Consider the following 20,148-nt stretch of genomic DNA (forward strand, 5'->3'; position numbering starts at 1 on the left):
TATTAATTGTATGCCATCCCATGAATGGAATTGCACGAAACTTGGCATGCATCCAGAGGGTTATAGTAAAAAAGTTTGTGCACATCCCAGGTCAAGGTGCAGAACAAGAGTAAATCATAAACATGGAAAAACGTTTGCACACTTGAAATCCTTCTTTTACGCTTTCTTTTCTTTTCTTTAGGAATCTGAAGAAGACCACACGGTCGAAACATCATTCTGTGCTAAAGAAAAGAAAATAAAATGAAAAAGAAGGATTTCAAGAGTGCAAACTTTTTTCCATTTTTATGCATCCAGAGGGTGTCATAACACATACACACAGAAGCACACATATACACAGAAGCAAGCACACACATTAACACACTCATTTACAAAAGTTGCAAGAGTAGGGGATGGAGTTAGACTGGACAAACCCAGCATGATCTGCCACCGATTGGATTTCGCCCTGCGGCTCAGGCTGGAAACCTGCACGTTTATCTCTCCTCTTGAAATTCCACTTTTACTGGAACCAATCACAAACTGGCTTATCCACCAGGCACACCCAGATCATTGGTCTGATTGGTTGAAGGTCTATCAAAGCGTACAGAGCTGGTACAGAGTCATTTGAGCTATTCCTATCAGCCTCTTGTGCAGTGGAAATACAGCGCAGACTCCCCAGACAAATGTCTCAAATCTCAAAAGATTGAGCTTAGTCTGGTGATAGCCAGTAGGCTAGGATGGAGTAGGAGGTGGAGACAAATTGACAAGCATGATTAATTTAACACACCGATAGACAGATGTTTCTGTCATTTACAGATTGCATTATGTTAATCTATGTTAACCTGTCTAGTGAGGTTGCAAGGATTGTCTTTCTAAGACAACCTCTCTTTTGTCCTCACAGACAGAGATAGGTCTATTACACCTTTAAACTGAGGCCTAAATCTAGACTAATGGCAATATTCCTTGTTACATTGTATTTGTCCACAGTAGCTCAGGTTATGTGGTAGATGTTGCTAGTGCTAAATCCCAATTTAATTCCATCAATTTTGAAACAATTCATTGATCAGGTCATTGATTCATTTTGACAGTGACAGTCATTCATTTTGATAATCAGTTATTGTTCAGAGGGTCATGGAACTCCTCTGTCATCTAATTTGGGTCTCTTTACTGCCTGTGAAATTAATAGTAATGATGGGTACATTTAATTGTTCAGATACAGTCAGGAGTTACAGTTTGTGGCCACAAGATGGCAGCATAAAGAAGCCATAATACGGACACCATAAACTTTAATGAACCACTTAGCTGAGCTGACCTTTAACATTTAGGTAGGCTTTGAGCCCAACTCCAGTGACTTATGGTAGCCTATCTCATGCAGACAATGTTAGACAGTAGTTCACTTCAAACAACACCCTTTTCAGATCTTCCATGCCCTAGGACTGGACTGGGTCAACTTAAAAAAAAAGAAGAAGAATCTTAAAAAGCATGACTTGCAAGCTTTCTTTCACTTCCTATGAGGCCTGTATAAGCCTACAAACTGTAGGGAAATACCATGTTTGTTCCATGAGTGTAAATGACAGACTATTCATTTAGGCTACTGCAAGTCTGTTAGGCCTATATTTTGCACTGTATGAACGTGCAGTACGTCACACATGTCAAACAGAAAACAGCTTTTGTTTTCTGAACAGGAGGTTATGAGCTGAAAATGCTTCCTTACATTTCCAAAGTCCAAGGCTTAGGTCATGGCACAATGTCAAGTACAGAGGTAGCACATGTCTGCTCCTTGCTTGCTATTCTAAGTGAACTGCCACTTCTTTGCCTCTAGCAATGTTTGTTCATAACAAAATGAAATGGCTTCATAGACACTTCAGCACAATGAGACTGTGACTAGTTGGTACTTGTAATAGGTACTTGTTTACCTATGAAATTAAGTGAAATTAAGTTGGATTAAAAAGTGATCAACACCCACCATACATTCAGTGTTTTACACTTACATTTTCATTATTCAGTTCTAATAGAATAATCCACCTAATAAGGTCATCAACCTTTACAGTAAAAAACACTTTAATACGTGTACACCATATGAGCTGTGCCTTCCTCTCCCAAATCTTCTCTGATGTCCTTTCACACATCTTCTTCCTTCTCTCTATCTTCTCTATCTATATCCCTCTCTCTATAGCTCTCTTTAGCCCTCCTGTTGTCTCAATCCATCACTCTCTTCCTTTTGTATCCTTACCAAAAGAAAATAGTTTAAGAGACTTCCTTGCATTTCTGCTAGGATATGTCCATCATTCTAAAACACACACACACACACACACACACACACACACACACACACACACACACACACAACAGACCCCTTCCTTGGCCAAGACTCCTCCCACAACAATGATATTGTAGCCTACTAAAGGAAGGTACTCAGCCACCCACTTATGAGTGTAACAGACAATGAAGCTTAGGCATATTTGTGTAAACAAACTATTTGTTGAAGAAAATGTTTATTGCAGTGTCTTATCAGATCTACTGGCAGCCTCTCATTTGCCCTTTACACGCAGTAAAGGTAGCCCTATGTACTTTGGACCATATTAGAAAATAATTGCTGACTAAGTTGCTGCTCTCTTTTAATTTGGACTGGTGGGGGCTACACCTGACTTTTCATTTTAAAAAAAACAGGAATTATCTTACGAATATGTGCATAAAGTTCTACAAATTATATAAATTATTGTTTTGCAGACACCTGCTGATTACAGAGGTCTTCTAGGCCTAGGCCTACAGTTTTCCACTATTTGCAACTTTGCTAAAGGAGTCCATCCTGTTATTGTCCTCTGTAACGTCACGCCCGTGTCGTAGGCGTTGAAGTAGCCCAATGAGCGCAGCGGCAGCAGGCAGGAGAGAAGAGGCTCTGCAACAGTCTGTAGTGCTATTCTGTCTCCCAAGATGGCTGATGCCGAGGATGGGAAGTGAAAATAGGCTATCTATTTGAGCTCACGAAAAAGACTCTCGGGCGGGCATCGTCGATTTAAGGACACTGTGTATTTTCTCTTCATTCAAGGTAAACATGTCGTGTTTCGAGATGAAATTCAGGAGACTGGTGTGTAGCGATGTCAGTGCTTGCTTGATTGACAGTTTGTTGGCTCCGCTCTGATATGCAAATCTAATGTCAGCTAAGTTAGCTAGCTAGCTAGCACACAAGTCCGACTGGCTATCATAACCACCATAACAAGAGAGATCGAGGCATTTAAATGACTTATAAATATCCCACTGTCCCGTTTAACTATAATTTGATGGTATATCTTGCTGAGAATATGATCGGCACACGATATCATGCGCGTTAACACATCCCTTGTTTGAACGATTGTAATCGGGATCCAGATACCCTTATCACGTTAACATGGGGTGTACTTACAAGGTAGTCTGTATGGTCACAAAATTATTTGGACTCAGATAATGTTATGCTTTACCGAAGACACACACTCAAATTGGTAAGGTCGTTAAAAGGGTCATCATGGAAGATATTTGCCCGCTTCATGCGCGTCCCCGTCGGAATGTCTGAGCGTGTCTCCCATTACCACTGAAATAGGATGTGTACAGTTGTAATCAAAACAGTCGTAAAAAGCAAGTGACACATCCTGCAGTTGTTATTTTTGCAACTCAATTAACTATAAGAATTCTGATGAAGCGAGGCAGATCTCCAGCCCATAATTTTGAATAATTTTGCAATTAAGTCTAATGTTACACATCGATGAAATAAGTTGTATGCTAAACTAAAATGACAGGCTATAGGATTTAGCATACTGCTATGCAATGGAGGTTGTAAGAACAGCCGAATCAAGTTCAATCAATTTATTTGGTGCAACTGACCGGCTGCTGACCGAGTTATGTTGTGTAACATAAACAGTAGGCTAGTGCATCTGTGGATGTAGATATGGCAGTAGAGTTTTAGCTAAAACTAGCATTAATAGAGAAAATACTTTAACATTTTAACATTTATTCGAGATACATTTGCTGTATTTGATTGAATACATTAATATTTGCCTCTGTAATAATGGGTTATTTTGAATAATAAGTCTGTGCCAGTGTAGCCTACTAAGGTTGTTGACCCTTTTGAACAGTCTTCCTACCAATAGGCTGCATCCAGATATTGTCTTGTTTATAATGGCTGATAAACAAGCTTGACAGTGCTTCATTCCTGGTCTGGTAGGAGAGGGTTTGGCTAGACAGTGAGACTCGGATATCCATCCACCCTCACACACAGACACATCTGAGCATGTGCCAAAGAGACTAGGCATTAGCCCGCATACATAATGCATAAACCCTACAGGCATACCATAGCTTGTCTGCTTTACATTTTCAACTGACATGTAGGCCTGTTCACCCACTTAGATCTCAAGGACACATAGTGATTCTGCGATACATTGTATTCATCCCTGAAGCAGTTGTGAGCATATGTGTATGGATGTATATTTTGTGTGTGTGTGTCAGAGAAGGGGTTTGCTTAGATGCAAGGCTGCCATCTTTTCTTTGTTGTTGTCTGTGTTCAGTGATTTGGGTGAGCCCTGTTTTTCGTGTGTGTGTGTGTGTGTGTGTTTGCGTGTGTGCGTGAGTGTGTGCATATTGCATGCTATTTACAGGGTGCCCAAATCACAAATGGTTTGACAGGTGGCATAAGCATTATTCAAGCAATCCGGACAGAGGGGGAGAGGAGAGTTAGATAATTCTGACAGCACAAGCACCTGTTCTTATGGTCCTTATCAGCCTGCATTCTGCATTTCACTGGTGACATTTGAAGGGTGGACCCCCCCCCCCCCCATCTCTATCTTTCTCCCTCTCTGTCTTTCTTTTTCTCTCTTCCTCTCTCATCTTTTAGCCAGCTGCATCTCACTTTGGTTTATCTATTTTGTTTTGACGGCTGGCACGCATTTGAAAGCCAAGTTTCCATCCTGACATTTAAAAACAGATAGCAAACTGACCGGAACTCCGTCTATACCTACTGGCTGTATGTGAACTCTCTCTCTCTCTCTCTCGCTCTCTCTCTCTCTCTTGTTCTCTCCCTCTCTCTCTCTCTGTGTGTGTGTGTGTGTGTGTGTGTGTGTGTGTGTGTGTGTGTGTGTGTGTGTGTGTGTGTGTGTGTGTGTGTGTGTGTGTGTGTGTGTGTGTGTGTGTGTGTGTGTGTGTGTGTGTGTGTGTGTGTGTGTGTGTGTGTGTGTGTGCGAGCTCTTATCTGTGAGTCCAGCCTGTCTCACAGCCAGTATGCCTGCACTGTGCTGTCGGGGCTCTACTGAAAACCCCAGGGATTCTTCTATCCAATGAGTCCCAATCTGTTTCACTTTGAAATAGTTCCCCTCTGAAACCTGAAGCCTATTTTAGATAAGAAGCTAAAGGAAGAGGATGTGTTTTTTTAGTGAGCGATTTAAATATTTGTATTGGCTACCTCTGAAAGAAATATGGTGTTTCATTATTAACCGAACACAGTGAAATCCTGGAACTCTGTCCTCCCCTTGTTGCCGTGGTAGCATTGTGTGATCCCTCTGTTGCCGTGGTGACTGACGTGGAGCTGGTCTTCCCCCTCAGTTGCGCAGGTGTTGAACCGTCACCATGGATACCACCACGTCCATCAAGATGACCACCATGGCCATCCAGAACCTCTTCAGCTACGTGGAAGAGGAGAATCTGGCTGCGCTGAAGGCACACCTGGACAAGTTCAAGGAGGTGGATGGCCGCAGTGATGTAAGCATTTGCGCACACAAACACACACACACACACACACACACACAATTAACTCCGCACGAATGCAGTTCAAAGTGCCCAACAAGAGCATTTGTGTGCTATAGACATACTGTATGCGAGGGAAAAGGTAAATAAGCGAACCAATCAAAACAAGACGAGGAGCTACAGTACTACAAGCCCACAGAGAAAATCTAGGGAAAAAAAATCAAATTAAAATGAAATGATTTTCGATAGGTTGATTGATAGGTAATTACATTGATAAGTAATTACATTGATAAACACAATTGATGCCTTGACACATACTGTATACATTACATGGCCATGGAAACTTGCTTGGTTTAAAAGAAAGAACACATACATTTGTGCAGGTTTGCCAGATATATGTTCACAAATGTTAATGTATACGTTATAAACAAGGAGGCGTATTGCAGTTGGATTGGGCTCAAAGGTTCTAAGGCCTATGTGTCCTATGCACACACCTCATCTCTCTCTTGTTCTCCAAACAACAAGTCTTCGTAAGCTTGGCCTTGAAGCCTCGTTCATGTTGCCAAATCTATGTTGCATCTAGACTAGTATATGAAATGGCTTCAAATCTACAACATGAGAGTATGAATGATATGCTCTCTCCCTCTCTCTTTCTTTCTTTCTTTCTTCCTTCCTTTCTTTCTTTCTCTTGCTCTCTCTCTCTCTGCAGAATGGACAGACTCCTCTGATGTTGGCGGCGGAGCAGGGAAGTCTGGAGATTATCCAGGAGCTCATCAGGAGGGGAGCCAACGTTAACCTGGACGACGTGGTCAGTCCACACACACACACACACACACACACACACACACACACACACACACACACACTGTACGTACATACACTCACCATCACATGCACATAACCACATAATGAGACACTCTCTGGAAGTAAACACATTCTTCCCCAACCTCTTTGTTTCCCATGCTCACTTCCAGACACACACACACACACACACACACACACACACACACACACACACACACACACACACACACACACACACACACACACTCACTTCCAGACACACACACACACACACACACACCCATACACACACACATGTACGCACTCACTAAAGCCAGTTGACTGACATACTGGCTGTCTCTTCTACCCAGCATCCTCAGGCTAGTTCCACAGGTCTCCTTAGCAACACCGCTCTTTTATGTGCCAGTTTCCATGGTGACCAGGGCTTCATGTTCCCCTACCTCCTCTACCCACTTATCTCTTTCCCTGCTCCAGCCTCCATCCCCCTCCCCCTCCCCCCCCCCCCCTCTCTCTCTCTCTCTCTCTCTCTCTCTCTCTCTCTCTCTCTCTCTCTTTCTCTCTTATCCCTCTCTCACCTTCCCTGGAGACCTCCCTCTACCTCTCACACACATACTCATTATTTCTGTCTTTCTGTGTCGTTGTATCTGACTGTGTCTCTCTCTCGCTCTCTCTCTCTCTCTCTTTCTTTCTCTCTCTCTCATTGTTCCTTGTGCAGGACTGCTGGTCTGCCCTGATCTGTGCAGCAAAAGAGGGCCATGTGGATGTGGTCAAGGAGCTGTTGGAGAGCAGTGCTTACATTGAGCACCGGGACATGGTAAACACACACACAGAGACACACACACACACAAATAGTAATGTTGTCATATTTGCAAGAATGCAGCTCAAACTGTCCAACAAAAGCACAAGTTTCTTGTCTATTTCTGTGAGAAAATAAGCCTTGTTATGTTATAGATATGAAGGCACACACCGACAATTAAGATGGACAGACATAATTAAACAAAGTGTTAATCAAGATAGTGTTGAATAAAACTGAAATGCATTGATATAGATGATATGCACAATATTTGGCATTTAGTGCCTATTATATGCATGCATGACTTAAACATAGATTTATAACTTGCATAAAACACTGCCCTGCGGCTTATACACAATGCGGCTAATACACATGAAATGACTGTACTTCATATGAGATAAACTTGATATTGAAATGAAGTACTAAAAGAGATCTTCACCCAGATAACCTTTGAAATCTGATTCTGTATTTAAAGTGAGGTACTGGATATGATGCCATGTTTTCACAAAATGGCAGTAATGCTGGCTTATTACCGGTCCCTCCAGTTACAGCACGTGGTCATTGTGTATAGTTGAAACACTTGACAGACCGTTATTGTTGACGTGTGTGTGTGTGTGTGTGTGTGTGTGTGTGTGTGTGTGTGTGTGTGTGTGTGTGTGTGTGTGTGTGTGTGTGTGTGTGTGTGTGTGTGTGTGTGTGTGTGTGTGTGTGTGTGTGTGTGTGTGTGTGTGTGTGTGTGTTCCAGGGAGGCTGGACTGCCCTCATGTGGGCGGCATATAAAGGTCGTGTGGAGGTCTCTCAAGTTCTCCTGGAGAATGAAGCCAATCCCAACACCACTGGACATGTAAGAAGCATTATGCATAAGCAATAAACACATAAACACAAACAAATGAACAAACAAACAACTCATACTGTCAGGTATTACAAAAACGAGGAAAGTTTCCATGATGAATTATAATAGACCTTATGCAAGGAAGGCACTTTGTGCAACTCATTCGTATCCATTGGAGCGTTAGCTGTGTTGTAACAGCATCTTCTGTTATATTCTGATCATTTTGTGTTCACTCTGACACGGAATGTCTTGTTTGTCCAATACAATAACAATTTTAACACACACATAAATCCTTCTACGTTGTAACATGTTGATTCACTAGGTGCAAGACCCGATCGGGTCCGTGTAGACACTAGTTACATTAACAATAGCGGTTGCTACAGTACACCTGGCTCCAATGGAAAACAATGACCTTCCATGCATAAGGTCCATCACACTCAAATAGGATCCTCCCTGAAACCATCCATTCTTGTATTTTAGTTCCTAATGTTCTGAAACGGCTCCCTTATTTTCCCGATAATGACCATCGTTCTATACATTATGCCTTACTTAGTTCCTAAGTAAATGACGTATTTAAGTTCCTAACGTTCCTTCACGTTCTGTCTCTCCGATTCTGTTGCATCCATTCTTGTATTTTAGTTCCTAATGTTCCTAATGTTCCTTCACGTTCTGTCTCTCCGGTTCTGTTGCAGCAATACAGCGTGTACCCCATCATCTGGGCGGCAGGGAGGGGTCACTCCGAGATCGTCCACCTGCTGCTGAAACACGGGGCAAAGGTCAACTGCTCGGACAAGGTGAGTGTGAAACCCAGAGAGCTGAACCTGCCCATCAGCACCTGAGGTGCGTTCAAATTCGCAAGCACAGGCGAACGTATTCCAAACGTATTGCAAACAGTATTCCGTTAAGTTAAGTTAAGTCCTTAAGTTTTCGATGAATGTTTGCGAACAATCGCAAACGGTCTGATGAGGTGGTGCTCCGCGAACATACAGTGGAACTCGACCAGAGTTTGATGAAGGCAACAATGCAATTACCATTAATTGGAATGGAATGTTGGCACCGTTAAAATTTAACTGTTTAACATGTCCACCACGAACGTTCGCCACTGTTTGCCAAATTTGAACGCACCTCTGCTGTCCTGCATCAGAGAACCTCCACACCTGAGGCTTGAGATTTTGAATGAGGAACCATTCAGATATGTCACTCCAGAGAACGACTCCACAAATCTAGTGATGGACTAACTCGCTTTGGTGAAATTGAAGCTGTTTGGTCTAGTTTGGGCTGCTCTGTGATGCTGCCTCTCTGTGTCTCTCGTTCAGTATGGGACCACTCCACTGATCTGGGCCTCCAGGAAGGGACACTATGACTGCGTCATGCACCTGTTGGAGAACGGCGCCGATGTGGACCAGGAGGGGGCGGTATGTATCATCTCAAGAGTAGCGGAATCTAAATACCGTAATTTTTATAATTATTAGCTGCGGCTTATACATTGATTTTGCTAAATTTCTTCAGCTATGAGGTTGATACACAGGGGCAGTTGATATGGTATTAATGTGCTTTTGTTTCTTTTAACTTGCATAAAACACTGTCCTGCGGCTTATACACAATGCGACTAATACTTATGATAATTACTGTAACCATCTATTCTTACTATGGTAGTGAGTCACAGCTTGTCACCATGTTTGCAGAAGGCCTAATTCAAAAATAAAATGGTGTCAATACTTTTTTAATTTTTTAATTTTTTAAATACTCACTGCTCGGTTCCGGTCCGGTAGAACTCCATGACGGCTCTGATCGTGGCGGTGAAAGGGGGCTACACGGAGGTGGTGAAGGAGCTTCTCAAGAGGAACCCGAACGTCAACATGACCGACAAGGACGGCAACACGGCCCTCATGATCGCCGCCAAGGAGGGCTACACCGAGATCGTCCAGGACCTGCTGGACGCCGGCACCTACGTCAACATACCAGATCGGGTGAGAAACCCATGCTCAAGATACACAGAACAAGATTAGAGATCTCTACTCTGTACCAAGAAATTATACTCTGTGATAATCTGAGATTATGCATAATACAAGAGTGCATGATGCACATATTGCATATTCATTCATTCAGCTTTTGAAATATTTCCACGATACATCCTCATTGTTATCACTAATTCACCTGGTGCATTATGTTTCTCCGTACCCCCATGAAAGATGCCTGTATTCATGTCCTCACATTATTGTGTGTGTGTGTTTGTGTGTGTGTGTGCATGCATGTGTGTGTTTTCTCAGAGTGGTGATACCGTGCTGATTGGAGCGGTGAGAGGAGGCCATGTGGAGATTGTGCGAGCGCTGCTGCACAAATATGCCGACATCGACATCAGGGGCCAGGTAACACACACACAAACCCTAGTCCAGTTACACACTCACACACACACACACACACACACACACACACACACACACACATTCTAGTCCAGTTACACACTCTCACACACACACACACACACACACACACACACACCCTAGCCCAATTACACACTCTCCTTGACACACACATGCACACACACACACACACACACACACACACGCACACACACACACACATGCACACACACACACACACACACACACACACACACACACACACACACACACACAGACACACAAACACACACCCAAGCCAACACGCACAAACAAGCCACACATGCCTGCATACTCTCACACTCGTTCATGACTCCGTGTCTGCTCTGACCCCTGGCTCTGCCCACTCTCTCCCTCTCAGGATAACAAGACTGCCCTCTACTGGGCGGTGGAGAAGGGCAACGCCACCATGGTGCGGGACATCCTGCAGTGCAACCCCGACACAGAGACCACCACTAAGGTACCGCCTCGGCTCCTCAGGCCCCTCCGTTTCCCCGGGTGACCGGGTGGTCTGACGCTCGAGACAACACACTCATAGACATGAAGGCATTAGATGGACACAAGCCATAAAGCCATGGAATATTGTAGAGATTTTAGCATAGCATAGCATAACCGTAACCATAATCGTAACGGTAGAATACATTACAAGGTAACACTGTACTGTAGCTTGAGACGAGAGTAGTCTTGGAAAACTAAAACTGCAAAAATAGTTTTTTGTTTTCCCTCTTTCACTATTTCTTGAGCATTTTAAAGCTTAATATGAATTTGCGTTTGTGAGCTTTTTATGTAGGTTTCACATATCTGTGTGTGTGTGTGTGTGTGTGCGTGTTTTTGTGTGTTTGTGTGTGTGCAGGATGGAGAGACACCTCTTATAAAAGCCACTAAGATGAGAAACATTGACATTGTGGAGCTGCTGCTGGATAAGGGGGCCAAAGTATCTGCTGTGGACAAGGTGAGGCGTCCCCATCAGTCCAGTGGTTAAGTGTCTGTGTAGTAGATCAGATGTGCATAGTGTGCGTTTTGTCTTCTCTATCATTAGTGAAGTTGGTATTGTATTGATGGTAAGTAAGTATGTAAATAAGCTTTATTTAAATAGCACATTTCATGTGATGTGCGGTGTTGATCTTCTCATCCATGGAGCTCAAAGACTCCCGCAGAAGAATAACCTGCAAGCGAAACGGTGCGGTAGTCTTTGAGCTCCATGGTTGCCGACCTCTGGTCTTCTCCGACTCGCCTGTGGTCGACAGGTGTCCAAAAGTATTTAGTTAGTGGGCTTGCTGCAAGGCCATCTACTGTTCTTCTTTACCCGTTTTTTGAATGGGGGACTGTTCAGGCGTTTACATCACTGCCCCCTGGTGAGCAAGCCCACTCTTGCAGCTCCTCCATGGAGATGCACACTTCTAGTTTTGTTTCCTCACCTCCAGAAAGGGGACACGCCACTCCACATCGCCATTCGCCTGTGGTCGATAGGTGTCCAAAAGTATTTCGTTTTGTTTCTTCTCCTCCAGAAAGGGGACACGCCCCTCCACATCGCCATTCGCGGGCGCAGCCGACGCCTGGCGGAGCTCCTCCTGCGGAACCCCAAAGATGGCCGCCTGCTGTACCGGCCCAACAAGGCCGGGGAGACGCCCTACAACATCGACTGCAGCCACCAGAAGAGCATCCTCACACAGATCTTTGGCGCTCGTAAGTCTCCTCCGGGCCCTCACACACACCAACAGCACTGCTCTCATTCAGTAATGATGTGGTGGAGTGGAGCCCTGGAAATTGGGACTTTCCATTTTAGAGGGAAGTCGTTTTTTTCTTTGAGTGGATCATACCTATTGATGTTATTCCGTGAAGGCATAGAGACAGAAAAAGCACTATTGGGAGCACAGTTTATTGATTCATTAAAACTAAATTGGATAATTAGTTTGTATACTGTATATTTTTTAAGGAACAAAGAAAATAATCTGCTTGTAATCGATTATGAAAATAATCCTTAGTTGTTGTCCTTTTGTGAATTTGATGGCAAGACAGCACATGAAAGGGATATCTCTCCCTCTCCCACCTTTCTCTCTCTCTCTCTCTCTCACCTTCTCTCTGCATCCCTCTCTCTCCCCCCAGGCCATCTCTCCCCCACCGAGTCGGACGGGGACATGTTGGGCTACGACCTGTACAGCAGCGCCCTGGCCGACATCCTGAGCGAGCCCACCATGCAGCCGCCCATCTGCGTGGGCCTGTACGCCCAGTGGGGCAGCGGCAAGTCCTTCCTGCTCAAGAAACTGGAGGGTGAGAGTCCAGATAGATAGATAGATAGATAGATAGATAGATAGATAGATAGATAGATAGATACTTTATTGATCCCCAAGGGGAAATTCAAGATACACACGGGGCTTGAATTCTCTTCTAGAAGGTTCTGTAGGATGGTCTGCTGATAGGGGCCCTGATACACTTATAGTCACTTTTGGGAACTGTATTGAAAAGAACATGGATCTTTCCACGTTTGAGAACTATTTATGAATATCTCCTATTGTCTTTTTCTCTTCAATATGAATGTGCTGTACTGTCAGCATTTGTATCTGTTGCTCCTTTTGTTTTTATTTACTATAAATCTCTGCTTTTGGAAAGTGCGATGAATTACCCTTGTGTATGGAATGGGCTACTGTATATATATAGATAAACGTGCCTTGACTCTCTCCTCCTCCTCCATCCTCCATCCAGACGAGATGAAGACGTTTGCTGGCCAGCAGGTGGAGCCGTTGTTCCAGTTCTCCTGGCTGGTGGTGGTTCTGTCCCTGCTGTTCTGCGGCTCCGTGGCCCTGGTCATGGGCTTCACCATCGACTCCAAGCTGGCCGTGGCCGTGTCCCTCAGCCTGCTGGCGCTGCTCTACGTCTTCTTCGGTAAGCCGCCCCCCCCGAACGTCCCTCGAACGTCCCCCTAACGTCCCCCTAACGTCCCCTAACGGCACACGGCTCGAGCAGCTGCGTCACGTTACAGCAGAGCAACGTCCATCCATCCAGTGAAAGCAAAGTCATCAAACTGATTTTGTTGCCGACGCTCGCTCACGTTGCATCATTTTCGGTGAGCCGCCCCTGACGTACTCTAACGTCCTAACGGCACGCGGCTCGAGCAGCTGACTGTCCCGTTGGCGTCCAACGTTCTCTGAATGCTCCGCACTGAATTCGTTAAATATGCTGTTCTGTTGCGTCATGTTATAGCAGAGCAACGTGAGTGACAGAAAGAAGAAACAGGGTGTCTGACAAAAAACGTCACATCGCGTCACGCTGCCCCGCAAAGCTTCTGTCCCATTCAGTGAGGGTGTTAGAATTGAAAGGAAAGTCATCAAACTGATTTTGTCGCTGACACTCACATTGCATTGACTATGGACACGGTGTGTACGCACTAACATAGCATTTGCACAAGAGTATCTGAACTAAGTTATTATGTGCCATTGGAAGCATGCCGCTGGGCTGGAACTTCTCAGCACGCTAACTCCGATCCAGTACAACTGCCTGACAGTGTTTGTGTGGTCATTCCAGCGCACATTCCAGCCAGCTGGTCACTGAAAGGCCGGTGGTCGTTGCACCACTGTGAGAACCCAAGGTGCACGATACTGTGGCCGCACATGAAAATGTGCTCACTGTTCTACCTCTTTCTGCTGAGAGGATTTTTATCAGTGGACACACGCATTGGTGCCCATATGTACCTGACGTCAAGCTTACTGTATATACAAGTCTGATATTATTAAGCCTTGGCGAGAACACAGTTCTAGCTAGATGCATGACCTTTATTTGTTCAACTCACCCCGCCAGCTCTGATTTGAATCCAGAGCTGATAACCTCATTATCTAAAAGTACAAAGAGATACATTGATGGCAAAGTTCATATGTAACTGCAGACTATTTGAACCACTAACGTGTAGTATTGTGCAAGATAAACAGTTGAATAGCTCCAATGAATTATATATTTTTAGATTGTCTAGTTGTTTAGTGTTAGGTGTGTTGTGGGAGGAAACAGCTTTGTGTGTTTGAAGTCTCATTACCGCCCCCTGTCTGCAGTGGTGGTGTACTTCGGCAGCCGTAGGGAGGGCGAGAACTGGGCCTGGGCCTGGGTGATCAGCACACGTCTGGCTCGCCACATCGGATACCTGGAGCTCATCCTCAAGCTCATGTTCGTCAACCCCCCAGATCTACCTGAGCAGACCACTCGAGCGCTACCTGTCAGGTATATACACAAACACACACACATACCCACAGGTGGAAATACACTCGGAGGTCCAAGCAACAGTCCAGTGATGGAGACGTTCTTGTGTCTGTGTTGTTTTCCCAGGTTCCTGTTTACAGACTACAACCGTCTGTCGAGTGTGGGGGGTGAGACGTCCATGGCGGAGATGATCGCCACGCTCTCGGACGCATGCGAGAGGGAGTTTGGCTTCTTGGCCACTAGACTCTTCCGTGTTTTCAAGACGGAGGACTCCCAAGGTACCCAAGTGTCTCCCTCTTGAGATGTGCAGTTGAATGGTGCATGCCTCGCAGTTGAGAATACCGTGTGAAAAAGACTGCCCGAAAGAAGATGTCTCGTCTTGAAAATGTCTTTTCTTTGTCTCATGAGAAACGAGAAACGTTTTGAGATCTTAAGTAGAGCTTAAACTGGATATCGGTTGAGACAAGGAGGGCTATTTTGTAGCTTGGTCTTACAACGTGACTGTTCTCTGTTTCTCGCTCTTTCTTTCTTTCTTTCTTTCTTTCTTTCTTTCTTTCTTTCTTTCTCTCTTTCTTGGAATGGTCATTTGACTTATTCCAGGTTGAATGACGGCCTGTCTCGCTTCCCTCTAGCGATTTTTAGCAGAAAAACCACGCTTGCAAGTTTGTGCCACCGGGGCCAGTGCACTGACAAACAGAAAGTCTCGCGATCATGCTCATGAAAAGGCAGACTGACTAATCGAGGGATTTTGTGAAATATACACACGCTAAAGCTGTAGGGAGAAGCTCCGCAGACAAACCTGCAAGCGCAAAATGACAGCGAAGAAATCGCCAAACCTGCATAGTTCCTCTTTAAAGGGACACTTCACCGATTAGCATTAAGCTTTGTATCTAGAAAACCAGTCATGTTTTTGAATGGTTGTGCATCATTCCCTCAGTTTGCCTTGAGATGGGAGAAATACGGATTTCAATGAAGCCCATGAAAAGGACTTCCTGCTTTCAATGATGTAAAACGATGATTTTTACATCATTGAAAGCAGGAAGTCCAACATTGAAAACCGGCGAAGAAATCGCCAAACCTGCATAGTGTCTCTTTAAAAGGTTTTGTCTTTCATTTCTCCTTCCCGTTCCCTCTCCTCGCCCCCATCCCACCCCCTCCCTTTCAGCGACGCGAGTGAAGCGAGTACCAAATCAGAATGTATAATAGAGATGATTGACAGTTAACAGACATGTTTGCAGCATAGACCGTACCGACGCCGGCAGCAGATATTTTTTTCTGCCAGCGAGTAGAATTTCGGCGAGAAGCGAGGAGCTATGGGCGAGTAGCGACGTATGTGAATCCCCCTTAAAGGTTTTGTCTTTTATTTTTCCTTCCCGTTCCCTCTCCCCGCCCCCTCCAGGGAAGAAGCGCTGGAAGAAGACCTGCTGCATCCCGTCCTTCCTCATCTTCCTCTTCATCCTGGGCTGCCTGATCACGGGCATGACGCTGCTGGCCCTGTTCCAGGTGGACAGGCAGCGCACGACGGTCAACGCGGTGCTGGTGGCCATGGCCAGCGTGGTGGGCCTGGCGCTGCTGGTCAACTGCCGCACCTGGTGGCAGGTGGCCGACTCGGTGCTCAACTCGCAGCGCAAGCGCCTGCACAGCGCCGCCAACCGCATGCACAAGCTCAAGAGCGAGGGCTTCATGAAGGTGAGGACACACACACACACACACGTGCTTATACACAGGCATGCACACAGAAGCATAAACACACACACATAGACAGTCACATAGACACACACACACACACACACACACATAGACAGTCACATAGACACACACACACACACACACACACACACACACAGAGACACATACACACATAGACATAGACATAGACACACACACAGAGACACATACACACATAGACACATACACACATAGACATAGACACACACACACACACACACACACAGACGCAAAGACATAGACACACATACATACACAGACCCAAGCTGTCACTAGCTGACAGACACAGACACGTGTTTTTACACAGGCATGAACACAGAGGCATAAACACATGCACCGCCAATAATCACATTCACAATCACACAAGCTCAAAAGCGAGGGCTTCATGAAGGTGAGGACACACACACACACACACACACACACACACACACACACACACACACACACACACACACACACACACACACACACACACACACACACACACACACACACACACACACACACACACACACACACACGCACGCGCGCGTTTATACACAGGCACGCAAACAGAAGCATAAACATATACACCACCAATAATCACATGCCCAAGCTCGAGTGGGGGCTTCATGAATGGAAGGTGTACATACACACACACACACACACGCAACTCGAGCGAGGGCTTCATGAATGGAAGGTGTACATACACACACACACACACACACACACACACACACACACACACACATTGAAGACATGCACATATAGATAAACAAGCCTTCCTTCAAGCCATTGCCACCCTCCTGTTCCTCAGGTGTTGAAAAATGAAGTTGAGCTCATGGCCAAGATGGCCAAGACCATCGACAGCTTCACCCAGAACCAGACGCGCCTGGTGGTCATCATCGACGGCCTGGACTCCTGCGAACAGGACAAAGTTCTACAGATGCTGGACACGGTGAGCTACAAAAGCTAACACTCAGACTCCAAGGGCTCTTGACTTCAGAATGTTTGCAGAGCCAATTCTGCCAAAACGATTGCATATTATTATTATTAAAAGACATAAAATGATGATGTTTTTCTTAAAATAATTAATGGTTAGTAGAGTAGTTTAATTAGTGGTTAGCGGAATAGTTTAATTAGTGGTTAGTGGAATAGTTTAATTAGTAGTTGGTAGAATAGTTTAATTAGTAGTTGGTAAAATAGTTTTCTTTTCCATGTATTAATGAGTAGCTACCTCTACTAATCCATGTGTTAATTCAGAGAGAGAGAGAGAGAGAGAGAGAGAGAGAGAGAGAGAGAGAGAGAGAGAGAGAGAGAGAGAGAGAGAGAGAGAGAGAGAGAGAGAGAGAGAGAGAGAGAGAGAGAGAGAGAGAGAGAGAGAGAGAGAGAGAGAGAGACAGACAGAGAGGTTCCTCTGTGTGGCACAGCAGCCCATAATAGCATTAGTTGAAAACACACCGAGTTATTTATTTCTGCCAATGAGAGCTGGGTGATGCGGCCGTCATGCGCTGTCATAACGACGGGTCGGTCTTGAACCCTCTCCGAGGACTTCCTGGAGAAAGGGCCCTTTCATCTTGAGAGATGGATGTTTAACCCTATTTAGTTCAAGACCTTTACGACCATCATTTATGTTGGCAATAATTCTTCGGCTTTGGCGTATCACTTGATTTCACAACAGAGTACACCTTTGAGAAGGTCCTTGTTTTGTGCCATGACAAACTCAATCTGTCAAAAGCCCAAGATCAACGGATATTTCTTTAGCTCACATTGACTTAAGTGGATTTGAGCCACATCTGACAATGCCAGTCACATGGTTTTTGTCATATGAGCTCAATCTTGTATTGTTTGTGCCTTTTTGAAGTCACATTGGAAGTCAGTCACCTGAAAAAGCACTCTGTATGCAAACCGCACGAATATGAGGTGTTTCATTTTTTAATTCTTGATTTGATTTTTATATTCTTTATTTGTAAATTATTAATATTTTTTTTCCCCTTTTTTTGGTGTAATTCCTCCTCCCATCCAGGTGAGGGTGCTCTTCTCCAAGGGCCCCTTCATCTCCGTCTTCGCCAGCGACCCGCACATCATCATCAAGGCCATCAACCAGAACCTGAACAGCGTGCTGCGCGACTCCAACATCAACGGGCACGACTACATGCGCAACATCGTGCACCTGCCCGTCTTCCTGAACAGCCGCGGCCTCAGCAGCGCCAAGAAGATGTGTGCCCCCGCCAACGCGCCCGCCAACGGAGACGCTGGCAACGCCGACGGTGCGTACGCAGAACCGCAGTGTCCAAACAGAGTCCAAACAGAATCGGAGCGTAAAGATAGCCAAAAAGTTTAAACGATTTTCGAAAAAAAGGAAATAGCAGTGGCTATCAATATTTATTTAACAGAATACTCTGAAAGTTAATATTTTGAAAAGGAATTATTTTAGCAGAACAACAGGTTTTCTTATCTTCTTGGCCATACTGTCTGTATTGTGTAAATATGGAGTTTGATATGGAATTTGATGATGAGACTAGTTTAGCAGTAAACAGAGGATCAGAGTGTTGCAACACTGTGAAACGGATGAGAAACTTGACCCAGACGGTCTGGTGTGTTGGCCTTATGACTTTTGCCTTTGATATCTCACGAAACCCGTTGAACCATCTTGCGACTTATCCTCCCTTGCTTTGTCTGCCGATGTGTGTGTGTGTGTGTGGGCTGATTTCTTGGTGTGTGTGTGTGTGTGTGTGTGTGTGTGTGTGTGTGTGTGTGTGTGTGTGTGTGTGTGTGTGTGTGTGTGTGTGTGTGTGTGTGTGTGTGTGTGTGTGTGTGTGTGTGTGTGTGTGTGTGTGTGTGTGTCTGTGCGCTGATGTCTTGGTGTGTGTGTGTATGTGTGTGTCTGTGCGCTGATGTCTTGGTGTGTGTGTGTGTGTGTCTGTGTCTGTGTGTGTGTGCTGATGTCTTCATGTGTGTGTGTGTGTGTGTGTGTGTGTGTGCTGATGTGTTGGTGTGTGTCTTTGTAGGTTGGCATGAGGAGCTGGATAGGAAGCTCTCCCAGCACAGTTTGGGTGAGATGGCCAAGTTTGGCAGCAAGACCACACTCAACCGCAGGGTGAGTTCCCACGCCCACACACGCACACACACACACACACACACATACACACACAAACTCACACGCACACACACACACACACACACACACACACACACACACACACACACACACACACACACACACACACACACACACACACAGCATCCCAGTAATGGAGTCCTTCAGAAGAGCCCAAACTCACTCCAGCAGAGTAGACCCTGAGTTGACCCTGAAAGGGACTGCAGGCTGAAGCGATGTGAATAGTACAGGAGACTGAAGCATTGTTGTTCAATCAATCACAAATATAACATCAAAATCCGAATCAATTCAATCAACCAATCAGCACGGTCACCAGCCATTTATTAGCCCAGAGCTAACCGTTTGATCTCAAACAGGGGGTATTTCCAATCTCAGGGCACAGTAGTTTCTCTTTGTGTGTGTGTGGTGTGTGTGTGTGTGTGTGTGTGTGTGTGTGTGTGTGTGTGTGTGTGTGTGTGTGTGTGTGTGTGTGTGTGTGTGTGTGTGTGTGTGTGTGTGTGTGTGTGTGTGTGTGTGTGTGTGTGTGTGTGTGTGTGTGTGTGTGTGTGTGTGTGTGTGTGTGTGTGTGTGTGTGTGTGTGTGTGTGTAGTGGTGTGTAACGCACACACACACACACACA

The 20,148-nt window shown here is 45.1% G+C and overlaps 1 protein-coding gene across 4 annotated transcripts in view; it reads left to right on the plus strand.

Moving 5' to 3' along the window:
• Positions 1 to 2,844: 2,844 nt before the first annotated feature.
• The window catches only part of kidins220b (kinase D-interacting substrate 220b), a 31,854-nt gene continuing 14,550 nt past the window's right edge, over positions 2,845 to 20,148 (plus strand). For 3 of the 4 annotated variants that reach the window (XM_062551627.1, XM_062551628.1, XM_062551629.1), the window contains exons 1-20: positions 2,845 to 3,025; positions 5,545 to 5,700; positions 6,395 to 6,493; positions 7,205 to 7,303; positions 8,028 to 8,126; positions 8,807 to 8,908; positions 9,431 to 9,529; positions 9,887 to 10,084; positions 10,385 to 10,483; positions 10,878 to 10,976; positions 11,370 to 11,468; positions 12,025 to 12,202; positions 12,623 to 12,787; positions 13,220 to 13,399; positions 14,557 to 14,722; positions 14,828 to 14,979; positions 16,101 to 16,390; positions 17,226 to 17,366; positions 18,435 to 18,678; positions 19,420 to 19,508. In XM_062551627.1, the coding sequence (XP_062407611.1) occupies positions 5,569 to 5,700; positions 6,395 to 6,493; positions 7,205 to 7,303; positions 8,028 to 8,126; positions 8,807 to 8,908; positions 9,431 to 9,529; positions 9,887 to 10,084; positions 10,385 to 10,483; positions 10,878 to 10,976; positions 11,370 to 11,468; positions 12,025 to 12,202; positions 12,623 to 12,787; positions 13,220 to 13,399; positions 14,557 to 14,722; positions 14,828 to 14,979; positions 16,101 to 16,390; positions 17,226 to 17,366; positions 18,435 to 18,678; positions 19,420 to 19,508 (2,730 nt within the window). In that variant the 5' untranslated portion in view covers positions 2,845 to 3,025; positions 5,545 to 5,568. The remainder of the gene's footprint in view (positions 3,026 to 5,544; positions 5,701 to 6,394; positions 6,494 to 7,204; positions 7,304 to 8,027; positions 8,127 to 8,806; positions 8,909 to 9,430; positions 9,530 to 9,886; positions 10,085 to 10,384; positions 10,484 to 10,877; positions 10,977 to 11,369; positions 11,469 to 12,024; positions 12,203 to 12,622; positions 12,788 to 13,219; positions 13,400 to 14,556; positions 14,723 to 14,827; positions 14,980 to 16,100; positions 16,391 to 17,225; positions 17,367 to 18,434; positions 18,679 to 19,419; positions 19,509 to 20,148) is intronic. The other variant, XM_062551630.1, reaches the window with a different exon arrangement.

The sequence above is a fragment of the Sardina pilchardus genome, chromosome 12 (assembly GCF_963854185.1).
Source record: "Sardina pilchardus chromosome 12, fSarPil1.1, whole genome shotgun sequence".
NCBI classification, from domain to species: domain Eukaryota; kingdom Metazoa; phylum Chordata; class Actinopteri; order Clupeiformes; family Clupeidae; genus Sardina; species Sardina pilchardus.